The sequence below is a fragment of the Mytilus californianus genome, unplaced genomic scaffold (genome assembly GCF_021869535.1).
Source record: "Mytilus californianus isolate M0D057914Y unplaced genomic scaffold, xbMytCali1.0.p SCAF_6, whole genome shotgun sequence".
Lineage (NCBI taxonomy): Eukaryota > Metazoa > Mollusca > Bivalvia > Mytilida > Mytilidae > Mytilus > Mytilus californianus.
In genome coordinates, this window is record NW_026262712.1 from 12,448,997 (window position 1) to 12,476,842 (window position 27,846).

At 31.6% G+C, this 27,846-nt stretch overlaps 1 protein-coding gene across 12 annotated transcripts in view; it reads right to left on the reverse strand.

Annotated features, from left to right (window-relative positions):
- LOC127704910 (low-density lipoprotein receptor-related protein 8-like) overlaps window positions 1-17,979 on the reverse strand; it is a 59,918-nt gene extending 41,939 nt beyond the window's left edge. For 3 of the 12 annotated variants that reach the window (XR_007983570.1, XR_007983569.1, XR_007983566.1), the window contains exon 1: window positions 527-796. Coding sequence is in view for 3 of the 12 variants with exons in the window: in XM_052209144.1 (XP_052065104.1) it covers window positions 527-587 (61 nt within the window). In the remaining 9 variants the exon portion in view is untranslated. Of the gene's footprint in view, window positions 1-526; window positions 797-4,011; window positions 4,302-6,739; window positions 6,787-17,849 lie in introns of those variants that run through there. The other 9 variants (XR_007983567.1, XR_007983565.1, XR_007983564.1 and 6 more) reach the window with 7 other exon arrangements.
- Between the last annotated feature and the right edge of the window lie 9,867 nt (window positions 17,980-27,846).

A 27,846-nucleotide genomic window follows, 5' to 3' on the forward strand; every position in this document is an offset into this window, starting at 1 on the left:
GCACGTCAGTACCGCATAGCAATCAAATTTTGTCTTGCATTGTTATATTCCAAAGTTTCATGTCCTCGTTAAAAAACACACTGTTATACTTTTGATACGCCATATATGCGTTTCATAAAGTAGAGGTTTAAAGCCAAAATCTTAATTTAACATATGTATTCAGTTAAACAAAATATAAAAATATCTGTTTTTGTTAGTGTTTCTTTAAATTTTGGTTTTTGTTTCCTTTATTTTAATTTTTCTATTATGATTTGTAGGTAAGGTGCCGGAGGAATACAATAATTTGCATACATTAAAAATAATGATGTCCTCGATACCATTTAAAACATACTTAAGAATGTACGTTTAATGTCAAAAATGCACCAGTAGAGGTACTTTTGAGATGGGAAACTATCTTTACTCCAAGAACATATAGATCGAAAGAGTAAACACATATTTGATGTTTTACAACAAAAACGCGTCAGAATATACAAGATAGACATGATAGATATTATAATAATACAATATAATATAGCAATATACATACATGACGCCAGTGGTATGCAGAGTGTAAATAAACACATGAATAACAATATTCGTATTCCCATTTTCGTCAATGCAAGTATTTCAACATCATTAATTCAAATGATAAGACCCGTAAACCTCACTCGTTTGGCTTTTATATCTACCCTTTATGGTTTTTTATTACATGACAACATAGTTGGTCTTTATCCAATGACAAATATTGTAACCAAGACCATTTAAAACCCGGGAATCGGCTATACAATCGATAATTACCTCAATGCTCATTCAGTCGTAAAACCATATACAATCTATATTACTAATAACATTAGATAAGGATACTACAAGTTGATTCCCATTTTATGAACGGGTTTACTATTACAATTTCGTTGTTTTGTTCGTCCAATCTAGTTAGAAAATAATAAAAAAACGTTTAGTAAATGTAAACATTGTATAATTTATATATCATTTTCCGTAAATTAAGATCCATATTTGACATTTTCTTTTTCATCTCAAATATAGTTGTTTTCGTCCCATAACACTTGCATGTTTCATTTATTGGTTCGATATTGAAGGACCACCAACTTTTTCTTTTAAACACATCTTGATTGGAATATTTAATGATTGACAATCAAACAACTAACAAAATGGCCTGGTTTTGTTGAAAAACAACCCCAAATAGACAGCTCTCTCACAAGTATGTTTTGTTTGTATCAATCTCCATTAAGATTGCAAATAAAATAATTTTAAGAAGAATAGGAAATACAAAAGAGACAAAGTGTTGATGTTTAACAACCAACATGCCTTAGAATATGGCATATGAAATATTCAAATAAACCAATACACTATAATAACATTATACTGCATGGTGGCTATGGTATGCAGTGAGGAACATATGAAAACACACGCTATAAATTTAATGCATCCGTAGCGCTCTTTATGGTTTACCTTCGCCAGTAAGGCTTAAAATAAACTCATCATAGACATTAGGATTGCATATTGTATTTGCGTCAGACGCGCTTTTCTTCTTCAAAATAATCAACAATGACGCTCATTACAAACAAAAAAGTATAAAAAGGCCAAATACAGTACGAAGTTTAAGAGCATTGAGGACAACAAATGACTAAAAGTGTTGCCAAATACAGCTCAGATAATATATTCCTGAGGTAAAAAAAGCGTAATTTGATGTCATAAACACATAAAGAACAAAGTGTGTACTCCCATTTGAGGGATTTCATCTTGCTTTCAATTACAGGACATCATTATATATCTTTCTCTAATTATTCCTCAATTTATCCCTTTTGCACCCATTGTATAACAAAAAAATTAATGAACGTGTGGTTCGTTTGATCTCAGTACCTCATTGGTTAAAATCCGATCATGACGTCTAATTTTCTTGCTTTCCTCTAAATTTCCTATTGTCTAGGCATGGAAAAAGGCGACCATGCCTGATGACGTCACATAAAAAGAACACATCTTTTTGCAGGTCATTCGAAAAGAAGGAATAAGTTTGCCTGTGTATTGTTTGAAAATCATTAGAGAAACAGATTCCACCACCCAATCTCGTGTAATAGGATATTTATCAACTCTTGACAGTTAAATTTAACTGTCTCGAGTGGATAAATATCATATCACACTCGATGCAGTGGTAGAATCTATATGTATTCAATGAAATATATTGAATTAAAAAAAAACCCGAAGGTTATACAATTGATAATTTCACACTTCTCATTCAGTTTTATGAAATCTGTCTAAATATTTACTTTTGATAAAAAAACTTTAATGGAATACCGCTCAACATATATGAGAATGCGTGTCAGGTGTGAAACGAAAAGGAGGGGGAGGTGAAAGACGTATATTAAAGACGCACATGTTATCAGCTGTATTTATACTTATTACAACAAGAGTGTTATAACACAATGCAAGTTTTTTTCATATAAGGGTAGTACCTTTATATTTTCATATAAGGGTAGTACCTTTAAAATACAATTCAAAACTGTATGGCCAAATTATAGTGAAGTTTCATTCTGATAGGATAAATCTAGTTTTTGGTGATATGCCATACAAAAGATCGTGTATACAGAAATGGCATTAATTTTCATCAATTAAACATTGAACCAAACCTATAACTTTATTTATTAGTATACTTTTTTAATGATATCTTCAGGTTACAACACTTTAAGTAGCGTCGTTAATCAACCGATATTTTTACATGCATCCTTACAAACTAAAAAAAAAGAAATTTACACATCTGGACTTTATATATACAACATTTTGTTTCATAAAATATAAGCGGACAATGGCATGTCAAATTTTTAACAAATCTATGCTGACAAATACCCAACGTCAGACTGATTTATTTACATCCAAAATGTTCATACAATTTGTGATTTGACCTGCAGGATCCTCGACATTATAAATGTATAATCCCTTAGGCAATTAAAAGTTAATTTCAATTCCAATGATATAGATAGTATACCAACTTATTACACGATATAACTTCATTTAATTTAAAATCACAATATTCATATTTAAAAGTGTCATGTTCAAGCCGTTTAATTCTAAAGATGAGATGACAAGTTTGTATGTAAACAGGAAAACCGAATGATCTATAAAGTAATTTCACACTCTGTAAGCACATTATGGGTATATCATATATAAATGTAATTTAGGATAACCTGACACGAGGTGAACACATTTCAATATCCTGTTGTATAATTTTCTTTTTTGTTGACTGATTTAAAGATTTCAAAAAAAATAATCATAAATTTATAATGCGTAAAGTGATAGTAATTTTTGTTAACTAATGTAATGCATTGTCAATATTAAAAATATCATAACAACAACCGGACTTTGTACAACAAAACCGTTTTTTGTTCACTTTTGATTGTCAGACGATAATATTTCATTTAAATGAGAATTACATTATTTATATTATATAGTGTCATATTGAAATCGCTTGATATTTTAAATGAAAAAGTGGGTATGCACCAAAGAACTGGACTATCTGATTTAAAAGTCATGTTATACTTTATTAATAAATTATGTTAATATTATGTTAAAATATTACATTGCTTTTACACAAAAGTAACGTTTATTCCTCATTGTTGAGCATTTGAATCAGAGTCACATTTTCCATAATTTTCGTTTTAAATATGTTGCCTAACATTGGAGGATCCAGTGAAGGATTGTGAATGTAACAAGGGTTGAAACTTTTCGTAAACAAACATTTGTTTTCAATGATGCGAACGTGTCATTGTGTTCCGTGGTTTGAAACACCCCCTTTTCATAATTGCTGGCTCCCAGTCTGCCTAAATTCCTTATGAAATGTAATGTATCGATACATGATCATTGTTGCTTCGAACACAATGTTTAAACGTCAGTTCTACGTTCCATGCTACATATTATGTCGCTATATAATCTCAAAATTCAAAACAAAAGTGACAAGTAATTTATTAAATATTCATATGCTATTCAATTATAAAAAGTGAATATTAAATACAATCCCACCTGTACAAACGTGTTATCGAAATCAATTCACCAGTTTGTATTTATTTCTTTGTTTAAATTTGGGTGGTTGATTCTTGTTGTTTCATCTTACACGGCAAACATATGTATTTAGAGGCCATCTGAAGAACGCCTCCGGGTGTAGCATTTTCTCGCTGTATTGAATACCCATTGGTAGCCTCCGGCTGTTTTCTGCTCTGATCGGACCGTTGCCTCTTTGACTCATCCCCATTTCGATTCTCAATTGTATGTACATAACAAGTATATGTGTTTTTCTTTGCTAGATATTTATCCTGAATAGAAGTAAGAAAAAAGGCATCAATATAGCAGCAAGTCTAGTTTTGTTTTAGAAATATAACAAAAGATTCGGCATTATAAGAAAGAACTTCCACAACAAAATGTACGTATTTAAAAAAAAATTGAGAGTACTTGCAGTTACTGACAACTTGTTAAAAGCCAATATCAATACACATGCAAAGACTTTCAACAGCTCACATCAAACATCCAATGGATTTATTGTAATGACGGCATTTAGTTGCACGGACAAAGCACATATGAAAGATAATGCAAACAACACAATGACAGAGCCACGTCAAATGGATATCACCCAAAACAGACTAAACAGTAAAAACAATATTAAATAAGACAAATAAAAGAACACTATAACACGTATTTAGATTATTAACAACGTAAGTACGAATAATCTATACTTCAAGACCATCGTGTATTATTTGTGAAGCTGTGAATATTTATCAACCAGGTCTTGGTACCTTCCTTCTTTTTTTCAGAAAAGGACAAGACGTTCTTGACATACACCTGGTTCATCAACTTTCTGATCAGACCATGGTGACGTTTTTCAAAGTTTGAGAAGGAGCTGCAGTTGGAAAATGTATATTCCTTCTGCAGGTGAAGTTGGTATATTGATACTAAGGTGGGGGACATTGAAGCTTACCCTTCCGGAGCACCTGAGATCACCCCCAGTTTTTGGTGGGGTTCGTGTTGCTTAGTCTTTAGTTTTCTATGTTGTGTCATCTGTACTATTATTTGTCTGTTTGTCTTTTTATTTTTGGCCATGACGTTGTTAGTTTGTTTTCGATCTATGAGTCTGACTGTCCCTCTGGTATCTTTCGTCCCTCTCTTTTCTTTCACTGCGGACAGAATTTTTAGTTATGTTAATGGACAATTCTTGAGTGGAACATGCATATGAGCCGATAATGTACCGTTGTTTGTAATTAATTTTGTAAAGCTTAGGTATCCAATTCAAACAAGGTACGTCCTCCGATTTGTAATGTTCATTGATGCTATGAAGGACTTATGATTAGCCAAAATCTCATCTATGTGAAATGATATGTCTTTGTATGTAGGATTACCTGAGTGTTCATGTGTTCCTCATTCTTTTACAAGCTATTCGTAGTAGTACGATTTACATTCAAAGACAATTTTATTTGAAGCTTTGTCCACAGGAACAACAACATCCTTATCATGAAGTTTTAATATACATTGTGTAGCCTCTTTGTCTTTGGTCGATCATTCACACAGTTTTTCAACTTATGAACGCGACTTTTTATCAGAGACCGGCTTGATTTTACCCATTCTGACAAGGTGTCTAGTTCAACTTCTTCTGGTTAAGCCCATGTTCTGGTGTAGTCATCATTAGAATCTATAATTATTTTGAAGTTATGGTTCTAATTGATGTGTTGGGGTTCTCTAAACTTAAGACCATGAGAAATCACCTTTCGGAGATTTTCATGTTGAACTATGTTAAGATCCCCAGTAATAACATGTCCAGAGGGGCTGTAATTATAAGGCTAGTGGGAACAGTCACATGTTAGAGATTTGTTTTAGGTATAGTTCTAAATAAATGTCCTGCACTGCTCGTTTAAGTTAAATACTTTGGGTACAATTGTTTTGGAGGTAATTTAGGTTACAATGGGAACGGACTGATTTTGAAAATAAAAAGGACTACCTTGTGATGTAGAACGTTTGAGATGTAGATTGCATCAATTCCTCTATTGGTAAAGTGAGCAGGAAGGACGTTCATCTTTTTCTTTCGAAAATGGTCCGACCTTACTGGTTTGAAAAAACGTAAGACTCAAAACTAATATATTCTTAAGAAAGCACGAACATGTTGGCTTCAACGACAAATGGTAACCGAACTTTTAAACAGACTCATTCAAAAGGATTATCGTTACAATACAGTTGTAAGGTTGTTGAAGATTGCATATTTTGGTATTACTTTTAATATTGATTGACTCATACGGCATATTAGGTCGTTTCATCGGAAATAAACACGTTTCCAATAAAACTACGTTCAGAACTGTTTGCATGAAACGGGTTATGTTCTTCTGATTTTACTTTTGACTAACATCGGAATCTTACTTCTTTTTAACTGATTCTCACTGTGCGTATTGCTGGTTGTTTTTTTTTTTAATTCAATTGATATGTGTTAGAGTTTAGTAAGACGTCTGCTTTCATTGCACTAGTACAGAACCCAGCTGAAGCCCGCCTCAGAGTGTGGGATTTCTTCGTTGTGTTGAAGACCCATTTATGGACATTGGCTGTTTTCTGCTCTATGGTCGGTTAATGTTCTCTATAGACATTTCCCATGTTCATACTGAATTATATTAATAATAGAAAACGTAAGACGCTATATATTTTAAAGGGCAGCTGATTTGTTATTCTAATAAATCATATATCAAACATTTTCAAAAGATATAAAACTGTTACTTACATATAGAGTAAACGAAACATGCTATGAAGTCTTCAGATGGATATTTGCTGAAATTGTATGGTTAGTTAGATTTTCTCTGAGCATTTTGAATAATCTTTGGAATATTTGAGTTAATAAACGGATTGAAAAAGAATTTCGTATATTTTTTTTTGTTATTTGTATATAATCGTGTGTGATCAATATGCATCATTCTTAACCTTTTTGAAAGAGAGGGAAATATACATGGGGAATTTTAAAACTTATAAGACAAAATAAACAGACAATGTTAATGCTAAAAATAGAACAGACTAACACAAGTACACAAAACATACAAAACACAACATAGAAAACTAAACACTGAAAACACGAGTCCCACCAATAACACATGGTGTTCGTTGATAGGTGAGAATATCTATTCACTCGAAATTACGATCCTTTTTATTAAAATAAATGATTTGTTTCTATATTATATATAAAATACAGTTGAATGGTATAGTGAGACTTGCACAATGTCGTCAGTATTTCATTAGACCTCTATTTAGGACTTAAGCAATAATTGTTGTATATAGATGGACGCAAACACTGCAATTGTCTTCTGTGTAAAAGTTATAACTTGTAACAGTTTTGATAGAACACGTTTTAGCTAGTTATTAAAGTTACCATGCTTATAAGTTAATACGCCAGACGCGCATTTCGTCTACACAAGACTCATCAGTGACGCTCAGATCAAAATAGTTATAAAGCCAAACAAGTACAAAGATGAAGAGAATTGAGGCCTCAAAATTCCAAAAGGTTGTGCCAAATACGGCGAAGGTAATCTATGCATGGGATAAGAAAATCCTTAGTATTTCGAAAAATTCATACTTTTGTAAACAGGAAATGTATATAAAAAAGATCATATAATTGATATTCATGTCAACACCGAAGTGCTGACTACTGGGCTGGTGATAACCTCGGTGACGAAACGTCCACCATCAGTCGCATCGACCCAGTGATGTAAATAGTTATCAAAAGTACCATGCGTATAATTTAATACGCCAGACGCGCGTTTAATACTATCAATAGTTAAATTATCTGTTGTATACATTGCAATAGGTTGTTTGTTTAGTTTGCATTATCTCATTGCTTTAACGTTATTAAAAAGCTGAAATGAGATAATCTCTGAACACCATTTTTACAGAATGTGTTTTATTTTGCACTCAGTGATATACAATAGTTGAATACACGACCGATACTGATGAACATATTACGTAACACGATTTATTTTCTTCTGTGTTACATTTTTCTTCAGATTATGACCTAAAATGCACTTTACGTACAATCTTATGAAGCCAGTCCTGATGAAAAAGTATGATTAGTTTAAAAAAAAACTAATAAAGTATCGTAAACCCAATGATGTGTGAAGAAACAGAAACCAAAACAAAATTCAATTTACATGGAGTAGAAAAGATAAATCTGAGTCAACAAGAATTATTTTTTTTAATAGCACCTTAAGTATTTAAAAGATATGTTTCATGTAATATTAGACCAATAGTACTACAAAACACAGACCACAACTATGTTTCTATGAACATAAATTTAAATAGTGGCAAAAAAAGAAGAGGATACTGGAAATTTAACATTAGTGTACTTCAATATAAAGACTATGGTGAAATAATTAATAAGATAATTAGAAATGATAAAAAGAAAGCAAAAATTAAAACTGAACTTGACTTTCTTTGGGATCATTTCAAAATTGTGGAGTGATTAACTGAATTATTTGACTACTCTATCATTCTCATAATTCATCCTTTTATATATGTTTTTAAAGTTTTATTTTTCAATCATTAATCAAACAAATACAAATACATTTATTCAGTTAGGATTCTACTTTGTCAACATTTTTTTTCTCAATCACCTACCTTTTTATATCGTACAAATCAAAATCTTTGTTGGAAAAAAGTAAAATAACAAAAATACTGAACTCCGAGGAAAATTACACAAATAATTGCTACAATGTTCCGTGTAGCAACAGAGGACCTTGGTAACCCGGGCGACGTCCAAGGGACGACAAGCTGTCAATTCAGCAATACTGATACATTTATGTACAGAACATCATAGCAATCTTGTTGTGACAGTTGTATCTTAAAAGTCAAATGTATCTACATTTCTACCCGTTATTCAGCGCCAAATTCATAAACATATAAACATATAATGTAATATACCGTAGAGGGGCAGGCTTAAGATGTTCAGAGGTGAACGACTGTGATACCACGCACAAAACATGTAATTATTTTGAAGGTATTCATTTTTAAGATCCACAAGTAAAGTATGTCGTCAAGTACTTTTAGTAAACATTTGCCATTCATTCACACCTTCTCTGTTGGTCATTTGTAGGATTTTTCAGTAGACCCGCATATTTTGCTTTTTTTAAAGGGTGAATCTTTAATGTTATTATATCACCCTGTGAACGTTATATCTAAGAATAATAGAATCTGAAGCGAGATGATATAATCAAATATGTTTAGGTAACATAGTCAAATCAATCACGTCTTTCTCTTTCCAATAAAATAGTTGTTCCTAAACATAATAATAAGAGAATGTAAAGCGAGATGATATATCAAATATTTTCAGATAAAATAGCCAAGTCAAACACGTCTTTCTCTTTTCAATGAAAGTTTTGTTAAAAAAAAAAGTGTCACCTTAGGCTGAGATGCAAATAGATGTTAACACATAATTTGTTATTCTCTATGTGGATTGTTTTCCGGCGGAATTTACGCTTAATGACACAAAACATAACATGCTTTTGCACATACCACAACCGAAATTTGTCTTTAATTTAAGTCTTTATATAACTTGAGGCTCCATACTATCATTCAAGTAAACACACGTAATTGTCCGTCGAGATGCATCTTGAGCAGATACATCGAAAAGTTAATGCCATAAGCTCTCTACTTGTTGGGAAGAATGTATACCATGCATATTTATATATAGTTTATCTGGCGTTAACATTTTAATACTATATCTGTGATGAGTTTTTCAAATACAACTAAAACATGTACAATTAATATTAGCAAACGGTCATGACAGTGGCAACACAATTAAATATACTGAGTGACTAGAGACAAGATACACAAAAGGTGTGGCAGAAAATTGGCTGAAAATATTTGCTTAAATTGCATTACCACAATATTTGCGAAAATTATGCATAGGACATATGTCACCATAGAGAAAGCGATGCAACTGCACTAAGTTACCACACTTGACAGCTTCAAGTCAGAAAACGACAACAAAAGATGAATCATGTTGACACTACAATATCAGTATAAATGGGTGAAGTCCTAACCTGTACAGAAAGTTAATTCGATAACTATTTATTTTGACTGGTCAAAGTTTACATGTGACAGGATTTAGGACTGCTCTTACCAGTCCTATGACAACAGTCAAGTTAACTTTGAAAGTGGACTTGGTCCTAAGATTGTTTTTATGCTTGCCGAAACAATTAACTGTGATACAGGTCCGCTACTATTATTAATTAACTTCGAAACCAGTACTACGTACCACAAGTTAACTCTTATTTTAACGACTCCGATCGGCCCACACCTGATCTTAAGATTAATTACATATATTTGTAAATAAAGTATGCACAAAACATTGCTTGCAATACAACTTCTCCGTGATCTGCCTTTTGTAAATTGAAAGCGATATTATTTACAGTCCTAACGTGCATAAGGGACTTTATATGCTGTCCCTGTGTGTATTAAATATATATTCCAATGAATATCAAATTCTATAAGTCGTATAGACATGTATTATATTCTAGATTTTATAAATGCGGATTAGCGTTAATCTTCTAAACTTAGTTATCACATACAATTGATAAGGAATGGTAATAACGCATAATTCTTCGATTGTATAAAATAACCATGATATATGAAAGCAATATTGTTGTACAGTTACATATATTTATCATGTTTATGGTCGGCTATAATTCAATGTGACCACATTACTAGTGTTTCTTTATTTGCACCAATAAACATTGCCAGCATGTTCTATTTTAATTCAATTAATTGAATCATCACCATTTTGGCCTGGATCACATATATCAACTGTTTGTAGCTAAACGCCCGGGGCCGAAATTAACGAGATGTTGTATAATAATACAACACCTTATGTTTTAGAACACTATGCAACTTTCTTTTGAAAATGTCGGCAACACAGAATCGTAAATTCAATGCAAACAAGGTGAATTACTATGACTAATCCATGTATAAATGCATTTAATTATGTTTTGGTAGTAGAGCGTAAAAAAATGTGGGACGAAACGACGTTAACAATGATGTTCATATCCCATTAATTGCAAATATTTTCCCGATGCATTGGATAACCTTTCTTATTTGAAAAAAAAAACCAAACACTTTCCTTTCTTTTTGATAGCTACCATTGTATTTGTTGATCACAAGTGTGTAATTGTTTTGCGTTTGTTAAATGTATAAAAGATTATGAAAAGAAAAAAAAAGAAATTTTTAAGGTGTATATCATGTATACAGTCACTGAAAAGTCAAATAACAAAAATACTGAACTCCAAAGAAAGTTCAAAACGGAAGTCCCTAATCAAATGACATAATCAAATGATAAAACACATCAAACGAATGGACAACAGCTGTGTTATTCTGTCATTTTAGCGTATATATCCTTGCTATACTGAAATAACAATGCAATTATTGTTCACAAAATGAAAGCTAGGGTCTAATATGAAAAGTTTTTAGCAGGGTAATCTCTGGTCTGGAGCATACTTGCCAATATGTCTGCATCAAGCATAAAAAAACAGGCCTAAGTCTGGTCTACCAACTACGAAGTGAACTATATTGACGTCTGAAAATTTCTCAAACTAACCTGGAAACCAGTGAACAAGTCTGCTCCAAGTTTTGTTGCACAGGTTAGGACATCACCCTTCGATCTGGAATACTTATACATGCTATATGTCAAAGTGATAACATAGATGTAGTATAATGATAAAAGCAAATCCACATGCTATATCAATTTAAAAATCTATAAATAGTGGTTTACTAAAACTCGTATTTATTGTATGTAAATTGTAGGACATAATTTTAAACAGAAACGAAGAACTTATTTTGTTATTTTAATTTTTACTATCATCCTCCTCGGTGAAGATCATGTTAAATTAAGTAGCTTTTCATTCTCTTCAGAATATTGATACATTGTGTTGTCTTCAACTGCTTATCATATGTACAATACTATAATTATGATCAAATGTCTATTCAGCATATGTCATTTATCGGCATGCCCTTTCTCGGCTTTAAACGTATTGTCTGATTTGGAGTTCGTGAGAATATAAAAACAAAAAAGAGAAGAAATGAGACAATTATTGTATTTTAAAATTTGTTAAAAGGTAGACCATACAATGTCAAAGGTTGCATGTTTAAGATTGCATTTGTGTGTTTAGCTTTTTTAAATGAGGATTTCAGGGAAGATAAGTAATATGGCTTATTGTGTTTTTCTATTTATTACAGTATGGTTGTAGTTGTTTATTACCTTAGAGTTAACACAAATAAATATTTAAATGATTCTAAACGTATGCACTAGACATTTTCTAAAAAGATCATCAGGTACAACCTGTAATAAGTTGCTTGATTTAGCAATTTGATATTCAAAAGCACCTACTCTGTTTTATTACTCATTAAAAAAGCATGTCACTTGACCAAAATATTTTATTTGTTTGGTAATGTGAATTACAATGGTATTCTATCAACATGTAGATGAAATTAATAAAACTAAAATATCCTAAATTGAAATTATATATACTTGTTATGTTGATCCCACCTTTAAAATGAAATAAGGGAAGCCTGACCTTGAATAAATGTTTATGTAAGAAAGTATTGTTTAGTATTGCACAATACACAATACACAATACACAATGTTTATTAAAGCCTTACATATTCGTGTACCTTGTCACGTAATCATCGTTGTTGAATGAAATACAAATAACAGTGTAAATAAGATGAATTGAACGTCATACTTTTATGTAATTAGTAAACATTTGTACATTTATATTATGGATAACTAAGTACTAATTTTGTTTACGTTATTGTGATTGCTATTTGTTATTAACTGTCTGTTTCTGTTTTTGCGCTGATACATATTCGAGGTTTGCTCTATTGGACCCATGACTCGAAGATATCTTGAATAAAAGAGATTTGGTATGATTGTGATCCACAAAGTTAGTTCAAATAATGAAGATTTGATCAATCATACAGCTTGCAAGTGTAAACACAACCCAAACTAAGTAGTCAGCTATATAAGGCTCAAGATTATGTATTGTTAGGTGTCAAATATTCAAGAGAAGATAATAAAAATATATAGATATTTGAAGAACTTTTGGCAAATTTGGTAAAAAAACTTCTTTAGAAAGAGGGTGAGGGAACTATCAATAAAAAACTGTATGTGTTGAAGATCATTAAACGTGTATAACAAAGAAACGCCTGTAAATTCTTCATATAAAGAGTTGCTACACAGGACACTATTAACATTAAGTAGTTAGGGTGATTAATTCAGACAGTTTAGCCATTCTTACACTTGAATCGAATGATTGTGAGTAATCAACATAATTTAAACAGTGATAATATTCGAAGGTTTTACTCGACAAATGTTGTGAAATGTAAACGTTTCAGGATGTTACAAAATACGGAACATCGTTTGAAATGTTTGTTATGTTTTTTTAAGTTTAAATGAATGATTCATATGACTTGTATGCATACTGATACGTTCATATTTAAATCATCTAACGCATAGGAAAATTGAAACCGGAAGTGAACGTTCCATGGTCATATACGGCTTTTCCTGTATTGGACTACTCCAAAAACAGAATTAAGTTAAGTTGGCAAGGCAACATCAGTATTGAACGCGCTATTAGGGCTGATTTATTGATATCATTTAATGCAAACCTGATACAAATTACATTAAACAAGTGAACTTAATTTCTAAGCATGCTTACTGGTTAAAGTTAACTTGCAACTGTCATATGTTAGTATACTATTCAGTCGCAAGTTAATATTAACCGGTAAACATGTTTGAAAGAAAAGTCAACTTTACTCAATTATTAGGTCGCATTACGCGTGCACACATTTTTAAAAACTTAATTAAAACTATGAGATAGTATTATTTTTAAACTGAGTTTGTCTCAGAGAAAATAAATATTCTAAAATGTCAAACGTCGAAATGCACATTAGGTGTGTGGTCATACATTGTAAACAATGAATACAATTATTTCAAACTAGATTCATATCACGAAGATAACAACGATACTCAAAACACAATTCCGAAGTTAGAACAATCTATCTATAATTCTGGTATAGCAGTGCATTAAACACAAACACATATAAATTAAAAACAATTGTGGTAGGATTGACGATGAGACATATATTCACAATAGACCAATTGACACAGACATAGGTCACCTTGCGGCCATCATGATAAACTAATTACATATGATGTCATATTGTAGTTAACTTTGTATATCTATACTATTAAACGAGAAGACCTCATTTTGTGTGTCGCTTCTCTCCCTTCCCCAATAAATTAATCATCATGCCTCTGTGTCCTATAGGTACCATGCATAGTAGCATTTGTCATCCATTGTTATGATTATTCAGTTTGGGTTATTTTGGGAGAAAAACGACGAATAAGGCATCCTGATATTGTTTCCGTCATCAGACCGAGTTTTAAGTAATACCCAAGACTTCCGATTTTAAACTTTAAAAGAAGGGGTAAAGGGTTATTTTCGTGCAACGTGTTTTGCAACTTTTTACTTCACGTGCAGCCTTGAAAAAGGTTCGTTATTCACCGTGTTTCGTGAAATCGATAAAAAGATCAACGTGCAAGAAATTTGTAATTGTTCGTTCATCGTGAAATGGCAATTTTATTTCGAGTTCTTCCGTGCAGATACCCCTCTTTACTCCCCTCTTTAAACATAATTTTCATAATTACTCGGGGACAGGACAATTTTTTTCGCGTTATTCTGCATGTTATAATCCTATAATATATAGATACTCTCTATATAATGTAGCAGTGATCGCCGTGGAGAAGAAACTTGGAATTGATAGTTAATAGCAAATACACTTTATTTATATTATATGTATGTTCATAGTATACAGAAACGCGAAAATCATGAGATTTAACAGAAAGCAAAAAAAATAAAGAACTTTGGAAAAAAGGGAGAGGGCGTAAAATAATTGTCCTGTCTCCAAGTGCCTATGACTCAGTTTGATACCTTTTCTGAAATTATCCAGACATTAAATCCTTTACAAATATTCATCCTACAACAGTTTAATACTTTCAACCAAGCTCTAAATACCCGCGATGTCGCGGGTGTGTACTAGTTACGTTTAAAAGCCAAAGAATACATCTGTTTGTATTCGTTTTTGTATCTCTCCTTTCTTTTAAAACTCCCTCCAACCATTATAATAAACCAAAAGAAGCATGCCCTTGAATAATTATGTAGTAGTCGACCTATTTTTGTTAGCGGCTTAGTAACTGGCGAAAAGCTAGGTTTACTTTCAACTGTCTTGTGTCGAATACACACATTTGTCATTGACCTTGTATTGGCTTTTATAATGCGACTGTAAGTTGATACAATTAATATTTTCAAAATGTAAAGATAAAAAAAAATCTCGTGTTTAATATATCAGGTAGAGAATACAACGGGAAGTGTTCTGGCTGAAGTTAAAACATATGTTTCTATCAACTAAGTGATGGATGTTGCAAAACAGCATCTATTATATCAGTCAAACATATACTGCGTGTTAATGTAGTATGCAGTCCAATCTAAACACAACTTAATTTGAAAACAATCTTTACACAAGAAAACATAAGTTTTTCTTGTTGAATAATCAAATACCAACGATAAAAAAATACGGGACACCCAAAACTCAGTCGTTAGAGAGGAAATGACCATGTCATTACGTTAATTTATACTTAATTCTTTATTTGATTAGAGCATAGTTTTTTTACACTTTATAAATTATAACAGATCGTTTTACTTATACATGAAACCGACGTATTCGTAATGATCTTTGAACAGTTACGGAACAAGATAAACATAATATGATTGGAATCAGTCTAGTACGATTTAAAAAAAAAATGGACAAACAAAGAAAATCCAATTACAAATGTTCATAACATTTAATATAAAATACTTGCAAATAATGATTTCTTGACGACTATCAGATAATTTGTAAAGGTTTAACGTCTGATTATTTCAATAACAAAGTGATTTTTATATCAAATCAAATATCGCAATGTATTAAGGTGTGTTTATATTTGCTAACTTAATTTAAAGAACACATGCTTACTCGAACGAGTTATATTTAAAATGAATCAAACAATTTAAGAAATTCATAACTGATAGATTATTTAACCATGCAGTCAGCTAATCTTGTTGTGTCATCGTAAATTTTTATACATATTTGAAAAATTAAAACAATATTTTGAATATGTCAACCATCTTTATTGATGCATGTTTTGCTTATTGATTCGATATAAGCATGATAAGAGGTGTTCCCAAAAAAACAGCATGATTTTCATTTTCAGGACATATACAGATGGTTGTTTTGAACCGTTTTTATGAAGCCGTCTATATATTTAACTATATTTCAATCATAAAGTACACGTTCTTGATATTTCAAAGTTTCGCAAACGATAAACATAAGATAACTATACACCTGAGTCAAATTAACGTTGATTGAATAAGAAAAACAAAAAGAGGCAGTAGATACGACTTTGACAAAAAGATAAAAACAAGATTTTGTTTGTTTCAAGTATAGATACAAGCGGATTTTTTAAAAATAATATGTAGTGATAAGCAGTTAAGGTAGCGATGTGTAACGCATTTACTGAGTGTGGTAAATTTTTAACGGTAAATGAATGTGAATATGGAAAGTGAAACACGGGTGAAATATTTCCTTGATCGGTTCGATCCATACACAATCCTTCTTATACTAGCAAGTAAAAACAATAATTTTTGTAGTTGTGTAACATGGAAGCAAACAGACCTGTTTATCTGTACTCTACAGTACTGATCTTTACTCAACCAGTCTGAATTGGTCTAGTTAACTCGATATTAATCGACCCCAGCCTTAACAAAACTCGACTGTACTGATTTGTACTTGACCCTAATCTTTGCTAGAAAAAATAATCTGAACCTTTTCTTGACCAATCCACGACTTTTACTCGATCAATAATTGACCAGATCTTGACCTATTTTCTTTAGTCTGAAACATCGTAGACCGAAGAACTCAACAGCACTCGACCAGTCTGACCCATACATGTATATGATCACATAACTTCTATATTTTTTTCATTTTAACTTTTCAGGATGTATTCTTCTGACGTTCAGTCTCATTGAAATCTCGTTATGGAATTATTTCAAGAACATGTGATACAAGTGGAGAATATCAATGCATTTTACAACAGTATCATTATCAAACGTATCTCTGTGAAAAAAACAAAAACAATTGTGTATTTACCATAAGAACTTTTTGAATAATGACTTTTTTAAATGTTAAAACCAATCAAGTCAGTCAATTTAGTCAAAATGAAAAATGGCGAGGGGTGTCAGAAATGATTTGATCGGAAACATGTACATCCCACATCAACTCTTTCTATTCAGATCTCTAAGATATATTTTACTAATCATTTATGACAAAAATTATGAGAAATTAGCACTGTGTTCTAAAATAAGAGAACAAAATTCCCAGATTAACAAAATTGACAGTAAAGGAAGTTCGACATGAAAAAGCAACACATTTTTTTAACATTCTTATGTTAACACTACCCTCTTTTATAAATCATAAAATCGAATTTGAGGCATACACATCTATTACTTGTTTTAAATGTCTTTATACATGATATAGTTGCGAATATAATACGATTTAGAAATATACTTACAGGACGCCAGACGTATACAATGAATTAAAACACACATACACAAGCATACTTTTAACTCCTTGTCTGTCTGCCAGTCGATACCAAATTTAAAGGTCAAGACTGAGTCAAGACTGAGTAATGACTGATCTTAAAACTCTGTTTGTTTGAATTTATATTAAGTTTGCAAAATGGCACAAGAAATACTTACACGATGCTAGTGGTCTATAATGTAAAAAAATACACAAACAAAACATAAGTTTTACTTCCATTTCAATCAGAACTAGGATTGTATCAACCTTTATTCGACTGAATATTCAAACGTGAATCTTCTTGCTTTAACGTTATCGAAATAATGTGCTTATTTAAGCGTATCTATCTCGTGGGTGTATTTTTACCGGCATATCACATATCACTGGAATGTTCAATCCGTAAACAGTGTGTGAAGGACCAAAATGACATTTACTCATGGCTACAAACAGATTTAATATGTGAAAATGAGGAAGAAATGTTAATCAACTTCTTTCAATTATCAAATGCTTTAAAATATCTGATTAGAGTAATCTTTGAACACCTGAATTAACAGTGTTAATATCCATTACTACAACTAGGTAAATACTTTTTATGTTAATTTGTTATTGTGCTAAGGGTTTCATAACGTTATAGTCCGTGCTTCGGTAATGACAAAAATTGTAATAATCGTCGTTACATTTCCGTCGTTATTAAAAAAAAGAAGATTAGAGTGTGTACCTTAAAAAAACAATAGCTTATCATTTGTAATTATATATTGATAACGCTATACATTCTCTTTTTTTATTTAATTTCCCCAAAACAAATATTCTGTTTATTTAACCATAGATACCACTCATTTTTCATGACATTTAGATTTTTTAAATTAGCACAAGCATACATTTTTTAATGGAATGGAAAACACATGCAAAAATTACAAATGAAAGGAAAACAGATACTAATTTTTTAACAACTTTCCACGTTTTCCTTTTTTCTGGCTGATTAATAGTGATATTATAAATTATGAAAAAACGAGGACACAGTTATCGTCCTTCGATTTTCGTTGTCCACAAATATAGTCCCTAGTGTGAACAGTCTATAACTTGCCAGTTTTTTTCATACCCTTTCCTATATTGTTTCTTGATATTTTATGCATGAACTATTAAGAAAGGGCATGACATTACATGATACAAAAATTTGGGTGCTGAATCTTTATGTTAATTAGTGATTTGGTCCAGTTAAAAAAGGTCAAAAATTAGTATGTCTGAAGCTGTCAAACTGAATTTTAGACCCCCTTAACACAGAATTGTCAATATTTTAAGTTAGAGCTGGTAGAAGTTTCTATAATTTTGATATTATTTGTCCCAATAGTAGTACACTACACTGTAAAAATCTTTTTGAGATTGAACAGGTGCGATTTTTTTATTTGAATGTATTGTCTAAAAGAAATGCACCAGGAAATAACTGTGTTCTCGGGCCTAAGAGATGAAATTAGTAAATGTAGATTCTGTACTTTGGCAACTTCCCTGAATGGTTTGCTGGTTTCACTTTGTCAAACTCAATAAAAGTAAAGGATTTAAATCTTTGTTTGATAGAAATTCTGTCAAAATGTCCCATTTTGGCATTTTACGGCTAAAATAAGCATTTTATAAGAAATGCACGATAAATATTTACCACAAGTATAGTCCCTAGTGTGAACAGTGTATAACTTGCCAATTTTTTTCATACCCTTTCCTATATTATGTCAGTATATTTTATGCATGAAATATTAAGTAAGGGGATGAAATTACATGATAAAAAAATTTGGGTGCTGAATCTTTATGTTAAGTAGTGATTTGGTCCAGTTAAAAAAAGGTCAAAAATTAGTATGTCTGAAGCTGTCAAACTGAATTTTAGACCCCCTTAACACAGAATTGTCAATATTTTGAGTTAGAGCTGGTAGAAGTTTCTATAATTTTTACATTATTTATCCCAATAGTAGTACACTACACTGTAAAAATCTTTTAGAGATTGAACAGGTGCGATTTTTTTACTTTGAATGTATTGTCTAAAATAAATGCACTACGACATAACTGTGTTCTCGGGCCTAAGAGATGAAATCAGTATATGTAGATTCTGTACTTCGGCAAGTTCCCTGAATAGTTTGCTGGTTTCAATTTGTCAAACTCAATAAAAGTAAAGGATTTGAATCTTTGTTTGATAGAAATTCTGTCAAAATGTCCCATTTTGGCATTTTACGGCTAAAATAAGCATTTTAAAGCAGTTTCCATGTTTATGCGTAAGAGGCATGCTGACTTTCTATCTGACAGCTTTTTATGTTTCGATATTTGTGTTTCTGTGCTCAATTCAAATTATATTACCCATTAGTGAACTCTGAATCTATAGAAAAGAAGATTATTACAGAAAAAATGTGCAAAATATGTTGTATTCATGGCCCTGGTTAAACGGCCTGTTTCATGTATGTGAAATGTGAAGAGCTTTGTACATAAAATCTGTAGTCCATCATAAATATTTCACTAAATCTATTAAAAAAGCACTTTACAATGATCAGTACACCTTATTCATTTCATATGCCACCTTCATTGTCTTTTTGTCATTTGTCCTTGAAAAGTGAAAAACTGTGCATCAGACCATGCTGTCTGCAAAAAAAGTTGAATGCAAGAGTTTTTTTGCAATTAGACTTCTTGTATAATAACATCTTAGCATAGAAATGAACAAAAAGTAACAAATTTCCATTTTTCATAGCTTCTGTATGCATTTTTATATGTAAATATGTGCTACGGCCTAAATCAACTCTAAATAAATTTCAATCTTACATGGCCTAAGACCATTTTATACTCATGTGGTATGCTTTTTGTAACTTTTTTTTACATTTAAAGTACATTTAATATATATGGAAGACTAATTTATGGTGAAAAACTTCATAAACTTGAAATTGGGTGAAACAATTGCATGTTTATGTAAGGCTTCCCTTAATTTGAAAATCTCAATTTTTAGGCACAGGCTCATATAAATCTGAAACTTAGATAATTGTAATACATCTGATAAATCAGATGAGAGTTTAGTTGTTTTTAATACTTAATATATTATATATAGGAGCATTTAAAAACCAAATTTTTGAAGTATTTTAATTTTTTAAGCCCAAATCTTGACATTTGAAATTATTTGATTTAAACGTCAAAATTAAACATCCAAATTTCAATATTAAAAATGGCCATAGTTTCTATAATATATATCCTATGGCCATGAAACTTAGACAACTATCTTATAGTTCCATAAGCGTAGGTCATGCAAAGTTTTATTAAAATTGGTCAAGTCCTTTATCCTATTAGGTCCGAGGAAACATTTATCGTCCTTCGATTTTCGTTGTCTACAAATATAGTCCCCAGTGTGAACAGTGTATAACTTGCCAATTTTTTTCATACCTTTTCCTATAGTATTTCTTGATATTTTATGCATGAAATATTAAGTAAGGGGATGAAATTACATGATAACAAACTTTGGTTGCTGAATCTTTATGTTAAGTAGTGAGTTGGTCCAGTTAAAAAAGGTTAAACATGTTAAAGTAAAGATAAATAATCATCTATTTCATTTATAAGATTTCTAGTTTAAAGCAACTATAGGCACATGATTTTTTGTTTGTTTCTACAATGTTTTGATTTTAAAGAAACACCGACATAGCTAGAAATTAAAATAATTACATTATTACTAACACAATTCCATATAAATAATTTTTTTCATTGTTAGAAAATACATAAAATTACACCATTAGAAACTCAATTCCAAATTTATATATTTGCACGTGTCTACAATAAAACTAATCTATTCTATTTTTAGAAATTTAAATGTGATAATACAGACTTCACAAAACATACGTTACTTTTCGTGGCGTTGATACATTCGTGACGCACAATTTATAATAAGTTTGTGGTATCATGGGGAACTGTTGTTAATTTGTGGGATATGTCTGTTGCTATTACGTGGTTTAGATGTTGTAATGTAATACTATATTATTTATTTTTATAATCCTCTGTCCTAAGTGGTCTTGCGTTTATTTGTACTGTATTCGTGTCACTTACTGTTGTCAATTGATGGGTATTTTTAACATTGCCATATACACGGGAAGTTAAGCTAGCCATACAATCAGGTTAAACCAAACATTTTGTCTTGAAATATCCTGTACCAAGTCAGGACTATGGCAGTTGTTATAAAATAGTGCGTTCCTATATATGTTGGCGTTTGCTTTTGTTGCAGTTCAGTGTGTCTGTTGTTCTGTTGTTCATAGTTGATGTATTTCCCTCGGTTTTGGTTTGTGACACTGATTTGATTTCCCTTAATCAATTCATAACAGCAGTATAATACTATTACCTTTATTTATAGACGAACAACGCGACTATAAGCCAAGTAAATTTGAACAGGGTATGCAGCTGGTGGTCACATGCAGATGGTTAGATGTATCACCTTGAATAAATATAATAATCTATCAAAGTACAAGCCACAATATATGTATATGTCATGCAGTGTGTGCGGCGACTCTACTCACTGACAATGACTTGTGTAATGAATGAAAATCCCAGATATCTATATCATCCATTTTCAAAAAGGTATTTTTTATTTCTTGCAAAATGCTTGTTTTAAGCATCATTGGGACAATTGTCATCATTAATTAACTGCAATCGATTTTATTGCATAATAATTATTATCATTAATCGGCCAAAAATCTGATTACATTAATTTAATTCATTCAATTACTTCCCAAAATACCTTGTCATCCTGATTACTTTTTGATTGATTATTTTAGAGAGTAATGATGATAAAGTGTAATGAGCAGTGGCAAAATGTTCATGTATGTACGTTGTTGATCATTGTGGTTAGCATGCTATTATTAAATTGATGAACTTAGAGTTATCATCTAATAACATATCAACAAAAATCCCTTACCTTTATTAATAATATAATTCAAATGGGTTAATTTGAAATTTATTGTAATCAGATGTAACCATGATTTTATAAGTGACTCTGAAAAATGGTGTTATCTTTATTTTAATTTAATCAATTATATTTGAATTAATCCGACCCATATCTGGTCTTACGTTTTCACTGTTTGTACAATTAAAAATGAGGTGATCGGCAATATTGTATGTATTTAAACAACAATGTTGACATTACATTGAACAGCAAATCGGAGGACTTACCTTATTTGTATTGTATACCTAAGCTTCAGAAAATTCCGTACAAACAACGGTACATTGCCGCGGCTTATCTGCATGTTCCACGAAAAATTGTCCATAATATTGACATAGTGTCAGTCTGCATTAAAAGAGAGTCTTTAGAAATACTGTGAAGCTGTTTACTCGCGTAGTGGTATTAACCATATGTGGATTCTCGAAAACTCTAAAGAACTTCTGGATAATTTTAAACCTCGATCTTTCTCTGAAATTAGTTTTATCAAAACTTTAGATTTTTCAACCCTGTATACCACCATTTCCCATGTGAAATTGAAAAATCGTATTAAAGAAATAATCCACAATGCTTTGCAACATAAAAAGGATAGCATACGCTATTACTTTGGGATACCAAACGGCATATTTTGTTAATAGGGAACAAAAAGGTAAAACATGCTATGCTACACAGAGGAGCAAGTGATCAGTATGCTGGAGTTTCTTATTGACAACATATTTGTTGAATTCGGAGGTAGACTTTTTCAACAAAATGTCGGCATTACTATGGGTACGAGCTGTGCGCGTCTACTTGCCGACCTCTTCTAATTTTCATATGAGTCGGAATTCCTTCAGACACTTGTACAAACAAGAAGATCAAAGAAGCCAGATCATTTAATTTCACATTCATATATTTTGATGATGTTCTTTCCATTAACAATCCAAACTTTTATGATTGCGTTCCTCTGCCTCATTTTTAGACTTATACCTCGAATTTGTCATCTCAGTACCAGAATCTATGACAAACGAGACGATTTTGATTTTGAAATTATCAATTTCCCCTACATTAGTAGCAATATACAAACTTCACCTGCATATGGAATGTAATTTCCCAACACATTCCGTATTCCAAAGCTTGCAGTTGCAGACTTTATAAAACGTCACCAGTATCTCAGCAGAAAGTTGATGAACCAGACGTATGTCAAAGAACGTCTCGTCCTTTTTCTAAGAAAGTTCATCGGAAAATACCAAGATCTTGTTGATAAATATTCCGTATTAACTTCACAAAAAATACACGATGGTCTTGAAGTATAGATTCTAGGTACTGACGTTATTTTTTGTCTTAATAACGTGTTATAGTATACTTCTTTTTGTCTTTGTAATTTATTTCTTTTACTGTTTAGCCTATGTTTGGCAGTGTCCATTTGACGTGGCTCGGTACTTTTGCATACCGTCATTGTGTTGTTGTGCTATGGTAGGTTTTTGTATTGTTGTCTTTCGTTTTTGCTAAATTAAATGTGATTTGTCAATATGCCTTTTTGTTTGTCTTTGTTAACATATTAGCTTGTTTTTGTAGTCATTTAGATTATAACACAATGTTGACTTCTGTACCCCTATTTTTGACATTTTTATCATGTCTGTTTGTTTTGTTCACACATCATTGTCAATATAATGGAATTTTATGGGACTGTCATACAAGTGAGAGGTTCAGCTAGCTATAAAACAAGGTTAAATCCACCATTTTCTACACACAAAAATATCTGTACCAAGTCAGGAATATGACATTTGTTATCCATTCGATTTATGTGTTTTAGCTTTTGATTTTGCCATTTGCTTAGGGACTTTCCGTTTAGAAAATAAAGCTTTATTAACACCGATTTCACAAATATATATATAAGTCATATGTTACCCAACATTTTGCAAAACTTATGGCTTCATCATGTATGAATCTGAAGAAATAATCAATTTACCTTAAAATAAAACAGTCCAGGGGCAATGACACCTATTAGATTGATTGATAGATTGATAAATTGATTGCTGTTTAACGCCACTTTCAACACTTTTGTACTATTTTGTGGTGGTCAGTTTTTAAATGGTGGAGGAAGCCGGAGTGCCCGGAGAGAACCACCGACTTTCGGTAGGAAAATTGACAATCCTTGTCAATTAAAATTGTAGTCGAGTGCATCTGCCCCATTGCGGGATTCGAGCTCACAATCTCAGTTTTGACTGGCTAATGATACAGTAGTTCGACTAATATGAGCAATGGGACCTAACTCCAAGTAGTTGTCATTGAATTTTTTCTGACCAAATGTATCATATCTTCAACCCAATAAAGCAAACATTTTGCACTATGTCTGTTACATATAATGTTAAAAGTATCAGATAAAATACAAAACAAAGCAAAAGACAAAATTCAGAATCCGACCTTGGCCTTTGACCTTGACCTCATTTTATAGATTAGGACGCAATGACCTAAAATAAAAAGACTATAGGTGTCTACGGCTTACGGTTTCCGAATAACAAAAACTTTACGACACATTTATTTGATAAAGATAAAGGTCACTTCCGGTTGACATTTTTCAAGGTCATATGTCACCCAACATTTAACAAAAGATTTTATTGCTTTATCAGGTACCAATCTAAAGAAATAATAAATTTATCTTTAAATAAAAGATTTCAGGGGCAATAACTCCTATAAAGTGTCACTGGATTGTTTCAGACCAAATGTATCATATCTTCATCTCAATAAAACAAACATTTTGAACTAGTTCTTGTATATATAACGTTAAATATATCCGAGAAAATGCAAAAGCAAGCAAAAGACAAAATTCAGAACATGACCTTGACCTTGACTAAATTTTCTAAGTAAGGACCCAAAGACCTCAAATAAAAAGACTCTAGGTTTATACGGCTTACGGTTTACGAGTTACAAAAACTGTCAACAAATTTATTTGATAAAGGTAGATAACTCCTAAAAAATTTCACCGGATCGCTTCGATTCAAATAAGTCAAAAATTCCTTAGGATGTAACAAACAAATATGAAAAAGAATGTTGTCGTTATCTTTTTGGGTTACGGAGGAGATACACAAACAAACAAAAAACAGTGTTTGGGGAGATAACTCTTACAATAGCAAGTTTTCGCCTTAACAAGATGAGTTTTAAAAGCTCAATAACTGTTCGATTTATATCAAATATTTGTGACTGCGACTGACAAAAAGGGCCCAGATGCCTCATTTACGATTTCGTATTATGACGTCGTAAAGTTGATGTTGTCAAATCTAAACGAGCACTTGTATTTCGTAAATTATTACCAATTTGTAATTAGGTTTTGAAAAGGGTTGAAAATAGACTGAACTTTTGATACTTATAAAATTGTATAATATTTCTGCATCAATTATTAAAAAATATTTATTTTGATTACCTTGAAATGCATAACATGGAGCGTAAACCAGTCACAAAACTGTTAATTGTCCCCCTTTGTATTTACATTGGATACAAAAGTACAAATGGCTGTCTTAGTATAAAACAGATAAAATGAGCCAGGAAAGTCGATTTTCGGCAAGTCAGAGTATCGTACCGCCTGAGATTTTGCAGAACAAAGATGATGATTTCATAAATGAGTTGAATAGGGTCGACGAATTATATTTTTACGATTACGAATGCCCCGAGTCCGAGATTAATTCTGATGTTGAAAACTTTGAATCTGACAATGACGACGACAATGTCGATCATTTAGTCGAACCTTCAAATGACGATACACGAGAATATATTGCACAGGCCCGTTTTAGAAATGACACTTGATAATCAATGCTGAATTGTTTGCACACAGACGTTCTGGAAGTGTCACTGAAGCCAAGAAACACAAAATTAAAGAAAGGGAACGCCTATACCAGGAGTTTTATTTCAAAGGAAAGCGAGTATGTAGACAGACATTTTGTTTTATCCATGGGGTTGAAAAGAAGAAATTACTTTCTATTGCAAAATCACTCGATGTAGATGGACTATCTCCTAGAACTCATGCTAGCACAGGAAAACTTCCAAAACATGCCCTTACATTTCAGGATTCAGAAAGGATAAAAACATTTCTTATCAAATATGCTACTGATAATGCTTTGCCTCTACCAGGCAGGTTGCCTAATTACAAGAACCATCAAGTTTTGTTGTTACCATCTGACAAAAATTCAGTTGACATTCATGCAGAATATGAAAAACTTGCATTAAATATGAAGTCATGGAAGTATAGAAGTGTGAGTGTAAGAACATTTCAAAGACAGTGGCATGATTTATGTCCCAATATTGTAGTTACAAAGCCATGTACTGATTTATGCCAAAAGTGTCAGGAATATGCTGGTAAAATATCTAATAGTGGAAATCTGTCTGAGGAGGAAAAACAGTTATTGTTAAATCAATATAATATCCATGTACAACTCGCAAAAGAACAAAGAGACTACTACCGTGAGCAGGTTAAACTTAGCAAACAAAACTACATGGACTTGCCAGATGCACTGAAACAATCAGGTAATATATATATATATATATATAAATGTTAAATAATTTATTCCACCAAAGTATGACTTCTGTATTAATATTACATATCTCTTTATGTCTCTCCTAAATATCTGTTCATATTCATAAAACATACTTTTGAATATTTTTATTATTATTTATATATGTTTCAAGCCCTTACCAAATAGTCAGTGCATGCATTTTGTTCATATGTAGAACAGTAGTATATATACATATAAGTGGTGAACTTTACTCCAGACTTTTGTTTACATGTGACAATACATTCAGTTGTATATAATTGGTCAACTTTATTCCAGACAACCATTAATAATATTAATCATGTTAATAACATACACAAATTCACAATCTTTGACACTTCTACTTCTCAACATACATGTACAGTACATATGTACATGTCTCAATATACAATGTTCATGTATCTTTTTTGGACTTAATATTACTTGGATTAGATAAATTAGATTTAATTGTACTACCATGACTGAAGGAATATTTTTTTTAATAAATGGCAAAAGCTTTTATTGAACAGGCTATCCTCAATCTTATGTATTTAGTTATTAACTCTTACATGTGTTTTACAGGAAATTCTCCACAGTCAGTACAGACCACTCTACACTATTCCTGGGATAATGCCCAACAAGTTCACTTTCCTCACCGTGCTCAGCAAGTGGGACCCATTTATTTCAAAACACCAAGAAAATGTAATTAGTTTGGAGTCTGCTCAGAAGGATCTG